At 43.4% G+C, this 16,357-nt stretch overlaps 1 protein-coding gene across 1 annotated transcript; it reads right to left on the reverse strand.

The window, feature by feature from the left end:
* Nucleotides 1–5,673: 5,673 nt before the first annotated feature.
* On the reverse strand, nucleotides 5,674–8,300 carry LOC116913417 (mast cell protease 2). Its single transcript, XM_032917602.1, has 5 exons — nucleotides 8,188–8,300; nucleotides 7,526–7,676; nucleotides 6,874–7,009; nucleotides 6,420–6,674; nucleotides 5,674–6,022 (listed from the first exon to the last, which is right to left on the reverse strand). Exons 1-5 carry the CDS (start codon nucleotides 8,240–8,242, stop codon nucleotides 5,876–5,878), a joined length of 744 nt encoding a protein of 247 aa, XP_032773493.1. The 5' UTR covers nucleotides 8,243–8,300; the 3' UTR covers nucleotides 5,674–5,875.
* Between the last annotated feature and the right edge of the window lie 8,057 nt (nucleotides 8,301–16,357).

The following is a 16,357-nucleotide window of genomic DNA, read 5'->3' on the forward strand; positions in this document are numbered from 1 at the left end:
CCAAGAGCACAAATATTAAACCACATTTCAAATACCAGCTTGGACTCCCCTGACTTGGAGGAGGGAATCTATGGTAAAAGATGGTATGCAGTAGAGTGCCGTTCCTCTTGGAGACCTACAGGAGATTGAGTTCATAGGTGGGACCTAAGGAGGGGTAAATGCTTCCCCCACACTGTTCTACCATGTCCTGGTGCCACCTTGGGATCATGAGCACAGTGACCCACTTCTTAGTATCATTAGCTGAGTTGCTCTCACAGCTGAGTTCATTCACATCTCTGAGCCTCTCAAGAGTAAGAAATGTGTAAACACTTCCGTGAACCCTTCCTGCATCCGAGCATTTAGGGTTATCAGTACTGCTCCCTTCAGTCTCTAGGGTTGCAACATAAACTACACAATGCTCGGTATAATTAGATTTTCAGGTGAGCAATAGCAACAAACGCTTCCCAAATATTGGATGGGATTTTAACTGAAAACTGATGTCTATCTAAAGTTTGAATTTAACTCGAAGTCCTGGGTACTCATCTGCTAATGCTGAGAGCAGCACTCTTCTGACACTGATCTCTATCAGGGAAGAAGAGGATCTGGAGCTGGAAAGGTCTTGTCTGGTGGCTTTGCATCAGTGAGACCAAGCCCCAGAACCCAAGGCAAGGTTTTTCTCTTGAGTATCTTTGAAAATGGAGGGGTAGATCATATAGAACTAGGAAGACAGTTACATAACACCATGGCTCAGGTCCACCAGCGTTGAGTGATATCTCTAGGCTTGGCTGTAGATGAGAGGGGAAATGATGAGGGAGGGATGAGTAGGGAATCACTTTCTTAAACACTGACCCCATGATTTTCCTGCAATTTCTTTGACTGCTACAGTTTCCCAGAAATCTGGTTTCTTCGCTACCTCACTTGTCTTCTTTATATGTTGTGTACTGCAGAGTTTAATTATGATTTGAAGACCAGAAGCTGGGAGTGTGATTAGTTACAAAGGAATAGGGGTCAGTAGAAGATCCTGCCTTTACTTAAAGGCAGTGACTGATGAAACCTGCCAATTTTGTTGTGTCAAGGAAGGCCTCTTAGGTCCCCTTCTCATGGCTACAGTTTGAGGACAACTTCAGGATGGAAAGACATTGCAGCAGGACTGTGACAGGTGAGTGCTACTGCATCTGTAGACAGGAAGTTGGATTATAACACAAAACTTCAACAACAGCCTGCAGCAAACAACTTCTTCCCATGATGCTGTGCTTCTAAGGGTTCTACAACCTCCTGAAGGCAGTACCACTAGGTGGGAACAGAATGTTTCAATATGTGAGCCACTTTGTTCAAAAGTTTTGATCAATTCATAACATAATATGATATATTATGCTCAAAATTTTAATCGTCTACAACATTGTAAGGCTGTTGGGTAAACTGGTCTATTACAACAGAATGTGTTATAGAATGCATGCTGCTCTGGTGGAGACAGTTGCCACCCAGGAGTAGTTAATTTCCTCTCATCTTCCCCTTTTCCCTTCCTTCTTTCCATCTTCTCATCCTCTTTCCCTGATACCCTGCTCTCTCCCCTCTAATTTGTTATTTGAGACATGCTTTCATGTAGTCAAGGTTACCCTTGAACTCCATATGTAGATTAGGCTATGTCTTGAATCCTGCTCCTCCTGCCTGTGCCTCCTAAGAGAAAGGGTTACAGGTGTATAGTATTGTGTCCAGTTTAGGAGAAAGTTTAGTATTGTGATACTAGAAGTAATTAAATGTTCACCTATATTCTATACACAAATGTGACTCCAAGCTAACATTTAGTAGCTTTGCATTATAATATGAAAAGCTGGGCATAGTGATGTGTAACTTTCATTTTTTTTTCAAGGACTACTTTAATGATGGTTCTTAAACACTTTAATGTGCCTTATAGTCCACCACACACTAGAGGTAATAAAACAGAAAGGATACAGGGGAAATAGACTGTTTAGAAATAATTCTTTGGAGCAGATCACATCTGCATTGTCAGAAAATTAGCAGTTCAGTTCACAGGTCAGTCATGGCTGCCAATGCTCACAAACACATCACAGATACACCAGCTGTCCACTTAGGTAGTGTCAGGAGAGCAACAGGGGTGGCATGACCTAACAGGAACAGCCAGGCATCAGCTGAATTGGTGTGAGTCAGCAGGAGGGATCAGGACCAACAGAAACTCCAGGAAAAGTTCTCAGCTATGCCTCTCTCAGGGAAGTGAAGATCAGTGAAGACTCGAGACCAACAACCACTCCACAACTAGCTCTATAGGCAAGTCAAGCTTCCCAAGCCAAGCCTCCAGCTCCCTTCACTCCGTTAGGTCCTTTGTATACTCACTCCAAGCATCATGTGTGCTCCACAGATCTTGCCTCACCATGAGTCTTGCCTCAGCATGTGAGTCTAACTTAGCAAACCTCCACATGAGTCTGTCTCAGCTGACATCATTCTGTCCATCAGCCTGGGTGTGCAGATGCAGCAAGAAGACACAGCACTCCAGAAGGTTTTTGGTATGTTTCTCTCTGTGGAGTCCTGACAAATGGGAATCAACTATATAATGTACAGCAGACCAATACATGCATGTCATTAGTGAAAATTCCTTCATTGCATGTCCTTTCAGGTGCTTGCTTTAGCAGAACATCCTTTCACCTGCTCTGCTTCAGAAAAAAATGTTCCTTCACATGTTTGGCCCAATAAAACACCATCCAACAAAACTGACTTTCCAAAGAACACTTAAGTTTCCACTTCAGTGGTGCAAATTGCAAGCCTCAGTACCTTGGAGGCTGACATAAGAGGATGGTCCTTGTTCCAGGTCTCCAAGCAAATTCTTACATAAAATAGCTCAAAACGAAGCAAAATTCATTATGTGTTTGTGCTTTAAAAAACACAAAGTTATATTCCTTCCTCAAAATGTTCCTAGAACTACTAAAAGTTTTCATTTGCAAAATAATTGATTAAAAAAATTCCTTCAGATGGCAGGAGAACAGATGGTAACACCTACTGCAGGATAGTTGTGACCCTGGATTTTTTTTTCTTCTCCCACTACAACATAGATAGACTCTGCTCATTGGAAGATTATTTATTTTCTGAAGGTAAATCTCCTTTAATCATTGTTTAGCACTTAAACCTGCACATCCTTCTCAACTGCAACTTTTTGGTCTAAAGATATACTTGGTTTTGCTGACTTCTGGGTTATATTTCCACTATGGCAAAGTTGTGCGAGCTCCTGGACGCTTTCTTCAGCTGCTGTTGGCTGAGCGGATCCTCTCTTTGGACAGCCTCAGTGTGTGTCTGCTGTTAGGTTCACTAAGATTCCTTATTAAGCTAGACTGCTCACCACTACTACTGCACCTACCATGGGAAAATCATTCTTATCTGCATGTTTGCCTTGCTGACCTCATGAGACAATGGCTGTTCTCTCTTTCCAGTGTCCACTGGGCCTGCTGCTTTTGCCTCCCTTCCACCATGCCTAAGAATGGATCAAGTGGTAGGAATCAGGCTTTTGTCTTGATTTTGGAGCCTATGTTTCATCAACTGGTGCTTTCACACCAGAGGACCATGTGATGGGCTTTGCTCTGTTGTTTTGACCTTTCTGGAAGCCATTCAGCCCTGAGATCTCAGCCCAGCTTTCAGGGGTTTCTTCCTGCTCCCCTATTACTGTGCACCAGGCTGCAGGGTGGGACAATCGCACTCTCCTCACCTCCAGTTACCCAGCTTCAGGGTGGAAAATTGTCCCAAGTACATGTCCTCCTTCGAGTGTGGGGTAAAGAGACCGTGTGCACTCGGGTGCAGGTTAGTGAGAATTCACATCTGCTAAGGAAAGGCACAGCTATTGTCTTTGCTTTGCGTTTCACCTTTTGAGCCTTTTGTATAGGCCAAGGGTGATGGAATGTGTGTGGGGTTCCCAGCAGGAGAGAGACTGAGGCAGAAGGATCATGAGTTGCAAGTCTGGCTGAACTGTACCGTGAAACTGTGCCCAAACCACATCAATCTAATTCAAAATGTGGAAAGACCCATTTAGTTGCACAGGTATAAACAACAGTTAGTAAACCAAAACAAAACAAAAGAGTCACCCAAAACAGTCACCCAACTCAGATTCTTTAATTGTACCAGGTCCTTTTAGATTTTTTTTAGTGATCCCTTCCTCCTGAGTTAGAATAGAGTTTATAGTCATTCTTGAACTTTGATAGTTATCTTTACATCTGTTGCTGTAAAATTATTTTTAAAAAATTCTGTCTTTTACACTGCACTAGGTTCAGCACCGTATAGCCCCAAGATATCTGGTAGATACCTTCCTCTCAGTCAGCAAAGCCACCCACCCGCTTTGCTCCATCCCACATCGCACTGCCAATGGCTACTCCCTGAGCCTGGCAACAACCTCTCTACCCATCTAGTTGCCACCATGCCAGACATACACATGTCTGTAGCCACCACACACTCCCCTGAATTCAATTAAATCGCCACATGAAAGAACACACAACACAATAACCTCTCATCCAACTGATAAGATACAATTGCCCACCTAGACATACAAAGCCTCTAGACATATCCATCCCTTAAGAATATTCATAACAACCTATACATGTATAGAGAGGAATTCTTAACTTCTTAACATGTTCTCCCCAAGGCTTCTATCCTCCTCTTTTCTCACTCTTTCTCTCTAAAACTTTTCTCCTGCCCATCCTTACTTCACGTCCAATGACAGGCCTCCTTCTATCTTGTACCTGCCTTCACCTGTATGACATCATCCTACATCTCTGCTGTATTGTGCTGAGGCTGGAAACACAAAGGAGTTGCAAGCAGGTCAGGAGAAGGGTGAAGGTGCTGAGTTTCTAGTCTGAGGCTGGTACTGGCAATAATTTTTCATGATGCAGTAGCTGGAGGGCCATTCTATCAACTCCCCAGGTCGGGGATAGCAAACCTCATGTGTTGTCTCTTCCCATCAGATTCCCCAGAACCCTGTAGTTAAAGCATTGTTTCCCTTGACTAAGAACAACAGGGTCTTTGGCTTGTAAGTGGACAACAGGCCACTTAGAAGTTCATCCAACTTGCACATTCTTCTAAAAGGCTGGATATGTGGGGAAGATGGCAGTTGGATGGGAGTGACTCAGAAGCAGAGGCACTAAGGTAAGAACAAGTTACATGCCACGTACTGGAGTATCTCTTCCCAGCACAGGATAGCTCTACCTTGGGTTGACTCCAAAAACTGCTGATTCTCTCCTCTTGTGACTGCTGCAGCCACAGTCATGGTCCAAGGACTTCTGACAGCAGGCTGTCCTCCAGTTTGCAGGTGCAAAATTGAGAGGATGATGATGGCAGGGTAGGTGGTGAGGACACAAGGATCAACAGCCATGTCTGACCTAGACATGGAAACTGCAATGATGTGTGGAAAGATGCAGTGCTTAGGGCATGGGGTTTGTGGGCAGAAGAGCTGAGAGACAAGAAGAGAGAAGATGAAAAGACAGGACAGTGGAGAAGAACAGAACAGGGCACATTACCCGGGGTGTGAAATCTTACTGTATGCAGCCATGCATGTTAGATAATATTTAGTAATCCACAGTGGTACACGTGTGCCTGGAAGTCAGTAGTCAAGATGGTTAACATAGCAAGATAGTAGCTCAAATCAATTCTCCATTGAGCACAGAGAGGGGCAGAGTAATGAGAGCAGAGTGGAGTCACACAGCTGTTGGAAGTTATGTCTTTATTGAGTGCTTTACAGGGAACAATCCATCATCACAGACTTGTATATCTTTGAGGGCCTCTTAGAGACAGCTGAAGACAGGCTAGGGACAGGCTGAGAGACATGCTGGAGACAGGCTGTGTTAAAACCAAAAGTTACCAGATGAACTCAGGCTTGGAGGGTGTCTCAAGCAGGTCAGGCTTTTCAGCTACTTGTATTAATGACTGCATTAATCCAGGGCACATATGTGGAGACTCGGGTGAAGATTGCAGGGGGCTTTGCATCTGGATGCCCATAAGATACAATACCATGGGCCACCCCAGCACACAGTAGCGGTCCACCAGAGTCTCCCTTTAAGTAAGAAAAATCAAAGAATGAGCAAATATCACATTCCCTAAATAAAAGCTCAAAATAGCTAATCCTGGAATTAGGTACTAGATCCTGGCTGCCTATGGGTCATAAGTTAGGAATTTAATGCCTGATTCCCCTCCCTCTGTCCTTGCCCCAGTGCTAACATGTCTCCTCTTACTCCTTTCCTGTCTAATGTCTAGCCTCATGGGAAACTCCCATGCAGGAAGGGCTTAGGCATAGAGAGATGAAACTGGGAGGGAGAATTTCAGTTTCCAGAGCCTCAGGAATTGGTGCTAAGGACACAGGCATTAGTCACTGCCAGGAAGAGCTGTTTGGCACATTTCCTCCACTAACACTGTCTCCTGATGTGGGGAAGAAAAAGAAAGTGTGTACTCACCATGAATGCTGCTCTTAAAGTTGTGGGACTGCCCACGCAGACCTGGAATTTGTATTCATAATACCTGTAGTCCACACAGGCCTTTTCATCCATGATTCTCAGTTCAACCTCTCTCAGTGTATACGAGGTAGGATCTCTAACTCCAGTTTTCCCCCATCCAGCTGCCCAACACATTGCCCCAGGGTGGATAAAGTCAGAGGGACTGGGCAGAGGAACTACATTCACAGCAGGAGTCAACTCAACTTTTTTTTCAAGCTGTTGGGGGAGAGAAGGGATGGCAAACCAGAGAAGGATGCTTAGACATGAGTCCTATCACAGCAGGTCCATATCACATAGAATTCAAGAGTGGGTTCTGAGGAAAAGGATTGGACAAGAGAGATTTCAATGGACTAGGCCAGGGGAAGAGTTAAGGAGGGGAGACTTAAATAAGGTAAGACCAGATAAATGAGAGCACCTTCAGTAACATGATGTCATGAAGATTGGGAACGGAGTTGTAACTTTCGTGAATGATTTGTTTTTCGACTTTTATCTTCTGCTGTGTGGATTCTCGCTTTCTCACATCATGGGCTCCAAGGATGACTGTGATTTCTCTGTCGATAGAGAAATAAGCAATGAAAAGTCGTATGAGGAGAACTCCTTCCGAGGAGAGGGGCACCAGGCTCTTTTTTCTCTATCCTGAGAAGAGCCCATAGACAGACTTGAGATGGAGCTCTGAGGACCCCTGCCAAAGGGCTCAGGAAAACACAGGACTGAGAACTCTTCCCACACCCCACACCCAGGACTTGCAGAACCATGTCTTTGTACATGGAAAATGGGCACTCTACATTGAGTTATACCCCAGCTCATGTCTGAGCTCTGGTCCCACTTGGACAAGACAAGAACTATGGTTTTAGTCCTGACCAGGTTCCTGCTTAAAGCTCTGACCTCTGAAAATGGAGGTGACACACGAATGCACCACTGAGTGGCCCTGCGCTCCCTTTTCCTCTCTGTGTAAGGAGAGCCCATCTAGAAATGAACAGAGCTTGGACAGAGCCTTTCCTGAGGCTCTGCTGCTTTGTGACTCTGGATCATGCACTTTTTTTTTCACAAGAAGAGAAGCCTCTTACCTTCCTCTGCAGTGTGCAGCAGTCAGCACAAATTGGCGGGTTATGAGAAACCCACCACAGCTGTCCTTTAAACCTCTCTCAGTGACGATGTCCAGATGGGCCATGTAAGGGCGGGAGTGAGGAATAGACTCCACACCACCAATAATCTCCTCTGGAACAAAGAACACCCAGTCCCCAGTCACAAGCTTGCAGGGCCCCCCAACACAGTACTGACAGAGAAATATGGGGCTAAAGCTGAGCGACTGCTCCAAGCCCACCCCACCTCACATGGGGCTCAGGCCCCTCCACAGGTCCTTTGGTCTTTTCTCTCCTGTTGATCTTTCCTCCCCACACCTCCCTGTCCACCATCATCCTTCATTTCAGAACACAATGACCATTAATGTTTCTGATGTCTCTATTTCCTTTAGTCATTTCTTTCTACACTCATCCTGTCTTCCTCAACATTAAGGGAAGACCAGAGAGAGGTGCCCATCAGAACAGAGCATTTGATGAAATGGCGTGATGGGGAAGTAGTTTTTCATTCTTTGTTGACCTAGAGATTTCCCCTAGACTATGTCAGTTTAGAATCTCTGCCCTCATGTTAGGGTCTCTGTTCCTCAAGCTAAGGAATTAAGGTCAGTTGCTGAAAGCTCAGAGGTTAGGGACATGAAGAGCAAACTCACCAGCTCCAGCTCCAGAAGGCAAGAGAAGAGCCATCAGGAATAGCAGGGCCTGCATTGTGCCAGTGGTGCAGCCTGGGGTGAGCTTCTGCTGTGGTCCTGCCCTGGTTCCTGCTTTTATAGCTTCAAAGTAGGAGAAAGGAAGGGCTGCAAACCACAGGTCTGGTTTGGATAAACTCTATTTTCCTTATCAGAAATTCTCACTCTGCTCTTTGGTGGTGTTGAATCTGTGGCTAAATCTTGAGACGCCTGATCCCATGATAAGGTAGCAACTGACACCCTTCAAAGAAGCTCCCAGGAGACAGGACAGCAACACAAAGGGAGGGGGACCTCAACTGGGCATCATGGAACTCTTCTTGTAAGCATCCAGGTATTATTGTCAGCTTTGAGACCATTGCTGCTGTGCTCGCTTCAGCAGCACATATACTAAAAATTGGAACAATACAGAGAGGCCCATGCTGCACATGAGTAAAATCTCACCTCTGTCACTGTCACACAAACACCTGTATCTGTAGTGTATGAACATATGGGGAGAGGAGGACATTTTATTTACAAGAACTGGTGGTGGGCTGCTTTAGTCTGAAGACTCTTGCTTGTGTAGACCAGTGTGAGGATTTCTCATATTTATTAAAATAATTAGAAAATAGAATGTGACTTTGAAAGATGAAAGTATGTAGAGAATGTATTGAATGCATAGCATGTAAGGCATGCCTAAGCCATTGGTTCTCAACATTCCTAATGATTTGAACTTTTAATATAATACCTCATACTGCAGTGAACCCTGTCACAAAATTATTTCAAAACTACTTTATAACTATAATTTTAGTACAGTTATGAATTTTAATGTAAAATATTCAATATGCAGGATATATGATATTTGACCCCTACAGTGGTCATGACCCCCAGGTTGAGAACAGCTGTGGTAAGTGAATATCTTAATTTAATGATTCTAACAGTCTATTTGTTAGACATTGTAATACACATTTAGGAGAACTCAATGAACTTTTAGGATACCCCAGAAGAAAAGTCTGAGCATCTGCAATGCTTCACAAGGCTTCAGGTGACCAATTATTTTTAGCCACAGATCAGACATTGCTCACTGGGTCTGAATACTCAGAAACATGGTCAAAGAAGATGATGGCCTTGGACATAATTTTTATTCAAAATAGAATTGAAAACTTTTTAAGAGATTAAAAATAATTTACTGTGATGAAATTTCAAAGACAAAGTTACCATGTAGCTAGATTAGTATGACTCATACAAGCACTTGTTCAGGACTCCAAGACTGTCCGTCGAATTAACCATATAATTGGACTTGATCTTCTGGAAACATGGAGCCTTGCGGCAAAACTCTAGGTCTGGTAAAAAGAGGTATTGACTGTCATATGGGGCCTCAGATGGTTCCCAGGCTTGGATCTGACAACTCAGACCTCTTTGTATGATGGAGACTGGGTTCCCCTGAGGAAAGTTCGGGCTCTACCTCTGCCCTGCATTTCCTTTCTCTGCTTTCTGAGAGCTACAATGGCTGTCTAAGCACAGTGATATGAATTAGAGAAATAAATATATTACTGTGTTTTTATTTCTGAGCATTGGATCTGACCTGATAATACTTTGTAAAAATCCCAAATTCTTCTGTGCATCTCCAGTTAGAGGACAGGCCTTGGGATGGTCCACACACACGGTCTCAAATGAACATTCTCATTTTGCAACTCATGAATTAAGAGGTAGGAGAGACAGTTATCAATTAGCATTATTTCCATAGTGGTTGCCTGATCCAGGAAGTGACATTATGATAGAAACTAGTGGGAAACTTCACAACTGCCTCTTTTTTCCGAAAAGTAAACCATGGCCTTGGTATACATGGAGTTCTCCAGGAGTCAGTGCAAATAATGCATTATTGAACGATACAGACAAGATGATTTCTGTTATACCTCCCTTCAGTACATCTATTGCATGTTGGAGAACTACAGTGGATTGTTGTAAAATCAACTGGGTGGTGACTCCTGCCAAAGTTTCTCTTGGTGTGTTTTTATTGTTTTATTGTTGCTGCAAATGACACATCTGTTGCAGCTATCAATCTGAGGAATGCATAGACATGAATCTTTAGGGGCAGTAATGTCTATTGCAGGGAACCCAATCATGTCACACTGAAGGTATCATGTTCATTGGAATTAGAGTGCAGGGAGTAGCACCTACTATAGACACCTTGGGAAGACATTTTTGTCTCAAAGTAAGAAAAAAGTCTAAGAGCACTGTCTTTAGAGAAGTATCCATGATCAGTGATCTTTCTCTTGTTCAATTATCTCTTCATAAGTAAGGTTGTTGCATCTGCCTCATCCTAATCTAAGAGATAAAATCTCCCCTGGTTATTTGGAAGTGAATTTGTCTGAGAAAAAAAATGATCACGCAGGATGGTTCCCGAAGTAGCATACAAGTAGCATACTTGAAGTGTGGATGCTTGGAATAATACAATCCTACTTGTTGGGGCTATGGAAGACAGGGATGTATAGAATCTCAAACCCAGAATGAAATTGCCCACAAATTTCTAGAGAAAGACCACCTAATCTATAATTGGAGTAGCAAATCAAAGTCAAAATTATATTTATTGACTTCCTTTTTCTTTTGTTAGATTGCCTACTCACTTGTAAAAAGTAACCAGAGCCATCTTTACCTTCACCTTGTAAAGAAACAATTTTTTTAAGTTTAAAATGTTTGTTTTTAGAAAATTCATGAAAGAATGTTATATTTATAACACTATCTTGCCTCTCTTCCCTCCTTAAACTCCTTTCTTGCTATATTTTTCATTGCCTTGTAGGGAATACCACATGGTGGTGAGATCAATGGAGGCCTTCATTCTTTTTTGTTTTTTTTTCTTTGTTTTGTTTTTGTTTTTCTTTTTTTTCAGAGCTGGGGACCCAACCCAGGGCCTTGTGCTTGTTAGGCAAGCGCTCTACCACTGAGCTAAATCCCCAACCCCAGAGGCCTTCATTCTTAAACCCATGGTATGGGGTCCTAGTTTGTTGAGACACAGGAGTGCTCTCCACCTCAAGTCTTTTGGAAATGTTGCTCTTCTATGAAAAACTAAACACCCATAATTACAGGAAAAGGTGTCTCAATCTTTAGAGACACAGAAATTGCTCTAGAAGAAAGGGAGAGAGCAGCCAAAGGATTGGAAGGAGGAGATTAGGATGAACTTGGTTGAATATCTTCCACTTTCATTATGAATGCCACCTGCATGGTGGCACAGTCTTTTCCTGAGGTACCCAACGACCAGAGACTGGAATGAGAATCTCAGGGATGTGCACCTCTCACATATTGTCAGGTTCCAAAATGGCTGCCAACTTATTGAGAGCCTGCTGAAGATCATAGTATGTTAGTCAATGATGGTCATGTTGAAGAGAAGCCTTCATTGTTTGGGTAAGGTCTCTTATGTATGTCTTTTATGATCCTGTGATACTATCTGTCTGTCTGTCTATCAGTTCTCAACAGCAGTCCAGGCCCCATCAGACATCTTAGCCTCCAATCTACTAATGGTTTTCTCATATCTGGTAAGCTGTTGAGGAGCTATAGTACCACAAACAGTCATTTTCACATGCCTCCATGAAGTTCATTGAACATACCATTGCTGCCAGTGGAACCTATGCTGTCTTAAACCAGAGTGACTGAATTGGAGACCCTGGAATTCATGTATATACTCCCTACTCCCTCCTGTAGAAGCAAGTAGAATGGATACATCCTCAATGGAAGGCCCACTGTGGACTCCTCTGTTACCTCTTCAGGATCTGAAATCAATGAATCTTCAAATATGGATGACGAGAAACAAAGTGGTATAACTTTCAGATCTTTATGTATTAGACCACAGGGAGAGCTGATAAACCAAGGCTTCATCTCCAAGCTTGTGGAACGAAGGTCTTAGTTGTGTAGAAGCACCACTTATCCAAAAACCTCTGCCCAGTGTGAGAGTCATCATACTTTTCAGAAGAAATTTAGCCACATATAGTATACCCAAAGATCCCCTCTTCTCACTTTTATCATGCACCAATGCAATCATCCAGAAAAGTCTTGCTTGTAGAAATGATGTTCCACAGGTCACTGAGAAGAGAGCACATTCTGTAGTGTTTGGGTAGAATGTTCTGTAGATGTCTACTAGGTCTATTTAATTTGTGATATTAAGTAACTCCAACATTTCTTTCTTTAGTTTTTGTCTTAATAACCTGTCTCTGTGCAAAGGTATGGTACTCAAGTTAAAAACTATCATGCTGTAGGATCAATTGCGATTTTAGTTGTAATATTTTCTTTTATGAACATAGGTGTCCTTGTGTTTGACACACAAATATCAAAAATGGAGTTGTCCTATTGGCAGATTTTTCTATTAATGGGTATGTAGTGTTCTTCCCTATCTTTTCTGATCAGTTTTGATTTGAAGTCTGCTCTTCCATATACTAAAATAGCTACAACTGTTTCACTAAGGTAAAGGAGAATTAAAAATTTTTAAAAAGAATTAAAAACATGCTACAACAGAACAAAAAAAAAGGTCTCAAGAGAATAAGTATGAAGGGCTAGTAAGAAACACCTTAAATGTTTTCAGCATCTTTAGCCACAAGGGAAATCCAGACTAAAGCAACCTTAAGATTCATTTTACTCCAGTGCAATGGCCATCATCAGGAATGGCAACAACACAAGCTAGCATGGATGTATAGAAGGGAACCCTGTACATTGGTATCCGGAATGTAAACTAGGTAGAGCTATACTGGAAGTCAGTCTGGAGATTTCTCCAAAACAACCACCACCACCACCACCATCACCACCATCACCACCACCACCATCACCACCAACACCACCATCACCACCACCACCATCACCACCATCACCACCATCACCACCACCACCATCACCACCATCACCACCACCATCAGCACCACCATCACTACCACCATCACCACCACCACCATCAACAACAACAACGAGATCAACAACACCCCTCCCCCAAAATAAAACTACCACGTGATCCAGCTAAGACACTCCTGAGCACTTATCCAAAGGACTGTGTGATCTATGACATGGATATCTCCACATATTCAAAGTAACTAAGAAATGGAAGCTGCCTAGTTGGCCATCAACTGATGACTAGATAGTGAAGATGTGCTACATTTAAAAGAGGAAATTTTCAGGAAAATGTAGGTAATGGGATTTTCATTTTTTCTGAGTGAGATAACCCAGGACTACAAGCACAAAACCCTCATGTTATCTCTCATATGAGGATCCTAGCTATGTGAATGTATGGATTTGTGTAACTAACATGAAGTGTGGACTCCTGGAAAATAAGAGAGACAGGAGAAATTACCTTCAAGGAAGAGGAATAGTAAAACACAGATAGTAGAGAAAGGGAGTACCAAAGTAAATTTAGGCAGGAAGAAAGGCAAGGGATTGAAAGCTGAAGGTGTAGGCTAGAGGAAAGAGTTAGCTGATATAAAAAAGTATAAAGGAGCCATATGAAAAGCCAGAAGTGCATACGTGTGCAATGTCAGCTTCTGTGCTTTGTTGATAACCAACTTCCCTGTGACCTGATTCAAGACCCACACCATGGTGGAGGGGACCAATGCCTGGTACTGTCAGCCTAGCTAGAAACATACAGGGAAGTGACCCTATATAGCAGCAAACTGCCTTCCACATCCCCATGCTTTCCCCATAGACAAAAGTGGATCCCAGCCTTACTCAGAGACACCTCTCCTTCTGATGAGTAGTGAGGTGAATGCAGAGGTCACTGGGACCCAAGATGCACAAACAAGTGGTGGTTATGTGTCCATCCCTAAACAAGTCACTTAGCCCACACTTTCAAGGACTCAGGGAACACTAATGTGGGAACATGAGAAGTAGGCAAGAGCTGGAAGACAGGGTGAAGGGCTCAAACTCCATTCTCTAGACTGGATACAGTTAAGATAATCATCAGTTCACATCAACTTTAGTTCCCAGAACTGGGCCCACATAAGACTAGTCTAATCAACAACCAGTCAAGGAAGGGGAGGGACTTGTGGGGTCACACTCGTTATCTCTTGACATATTGGATATTGATAGTTTCTGGGTGAGGAAGAGGAAGTCTCTGTCTTTAGTTGAGTATCCTCTGCTGAGCCAACCAGGCTCCAATGGATAAATCCAAACTCAGTTACACAGTTGGTCATTGTTAACCTTATTGGGTTACAAAACTCAGCACATAGACATGAACATGAGAGAGATATTTGTGAGGAGAGCTTAGGGTGTACAGAGATGTTAGGGAGCTGAGGAGTTGACAGTGTTTACTATGTGTGAGTACATGTGAAAAATGTGTGTGTGTGTGTGTGTGTGTGTGTGTGTGTGTGTGTGCGTGCGTTTTAAAGGTATCAAGCTGCCTCCATGACTGGGTGCACAAGGTGACTAAGACACTAGTTAGTCAGTGGATTGCTCGTGACTCTAAGCTCACACCAGGGCTCTGAGCCAAGAAATATTATATGAGAGGTGCTGACCTGACCCTGCTGCAGAGGAATGAGTCTGCATACTGGTCTGGACATTCAATATTTTGGTCCCCTTCTGAAGTTTCTGATCTACATACTAGGACTGTCCTGTGTCATCTCCTGTGTCCCTTTGGGCAAGGTGAAGAGAGGTGGCTACAGTTCTAAAATGAGGTGACAGCTTGGTAGAGAGGCCTTGCTGGAGCTGGACCAGGCAACCTTGGGGAAGTCTCAGAGAACAATGGATTTCCCAGGACCATACACTGTCCTTAGAGGAATGAAGACAGTGGGAGGCAAAGCTTTTGATCTTTCTCACCCTTAGTAACTTGTTAAATATGAAGAACAATTTAGAAAGAAAGAGGGCATCCCAGACAAAGGCAGAACTTTCCAGAACTGACATTACTAGCCTTGATATGTGCTGTTATGATGGGGTCAGTGAACAGGCATCATGCAGGAACTTTGTGAGAGTATCTGAGGAGAGAAACCATGAGACAAATGAGAGTGAAGAAGAAGGTGGTGCACAAGATTGTTTTAAGCTCTACACCCATGAAAGGAAGCAATGTCATCTATTTCCTACAGACAGACTTCTTTATGAAGACTCACATATTTGTAACCCAGGATGCAGGACACTGCCCCAGACACAGAGTTGGCACTGGAGGGTTGTTTTCTGAATCCAAAGGTTAAAGCTAGAAATTCTCATAAATATCAAGGAGGTGTCCAAGGACACGAGCTGTAACTGACAATACCCTACACCACTCCATCACACACAAAGTGTCCCCAGAGGACCCCTGTGGTTGAATTGGGGAAAAACTGAAAGAAGCTGAAGAGGAAGGTGGCCCAGAAGTCTCAATTGATCTGGATGCCTGAGATCTCTCAGACACTGAACCACCAATCAGGCAGCATACACTAGCTGATATGAGGACCTCAACACATATACTGGAGAGGACGCCTGATCTGGCCGCAGTGAGAGAAGATGCTCCCAAACTTAGAGATATTTGAGGCCCAAGGGAAATCGGGTGGGGTATGGTTGGGGGTTGGGGACATCCTCTTAGAGGTGAAGGAAGGGGGAAAGAAGGTATGTGGTTGGCGGGCAGACTGTGAAGGGGATGAAGACTGGACTGTAAAAAAAAAAAAAAGTTTAAAGAATAAAAAAAAAAATAACCCCAAACCAAAAAAACCATGAAATGGTCCCCAGAGTCTCCCTATGGACAAAAAAAAAGAGAAGTCTTAGTAAATAGCCTCTTATCACCTCTTTCCAGACCCATTTTGTCCCTATTCTTCTCTGTACCCACTCAGGTCTCAGTTGTCAGACAGGAAACACTAAGTGAGCGAACTGACCTCTGTTCCGGAAGTGTAGAGTTGAAACCTCGGTTTATCAGCCCTCCCTGTGGTCTAATCCACAAGGTTATGAAGGTCAAACCACTTTGCTTCTCCAAATGCAAATGAATGAGGAAAAAGAACGAGGGCATGAAACAAAATCCCAAAACATTGAAAAACCGTGTCTGGGAAATGATTTCCGATCCTGAAGAGTTAATGGAGGAGTCCCAAGTGACCCCTCCACTGAGGTGGTAACCACCACCGTAAAAGATGCCACAGGAGGGATAACAGCCTATTCACTGAGGTCGGGGCCTCTGACTCTGTCACACTGGGTCAGGAGCTGGGGACCTTCACACTGGCAGCAGTGGTTC

This window comes from Rattus rattus, chromosome 12, assembly GCF_011064425.1.
Source record: "Rattus rattus isolate New Zealand chromosome 12, Rrattus_CSIRO_v1, whole genome shotgun sequence".
Taxonomy (NCBI): Eukaryota; Metazoa; Chordata; class Mammalia; order Rodentia; family Muridae; genus Rattus; species Rattus rattus.

Excerpts from the sequence above, each read along its gene's own strand:
- LOC116913417 (XM_032917602.1), bottom strand. The coding sequence starts at position 8,242 with ATGCAGGCCCTGCTATTCCTGATGGCTCTTCTCTTGCCTTCTGGAGCT. Across the intron at positions 7,677-8,187 it reads GCCTTCTGGAGCTGGAGCTG|AGGAGATTATTGGTGGTGTG; the intron begins GTGAGTTTGCTC and ends TCTTTGTTCCAG. Across the intron at positions 6,023-6,419 it reads CTTTAAGAGCAGCATTCATG|GGAGACTCTGGTGGACCGCT; the intron begins GTGAGTACACAC and ends TCTTACTTAAAG.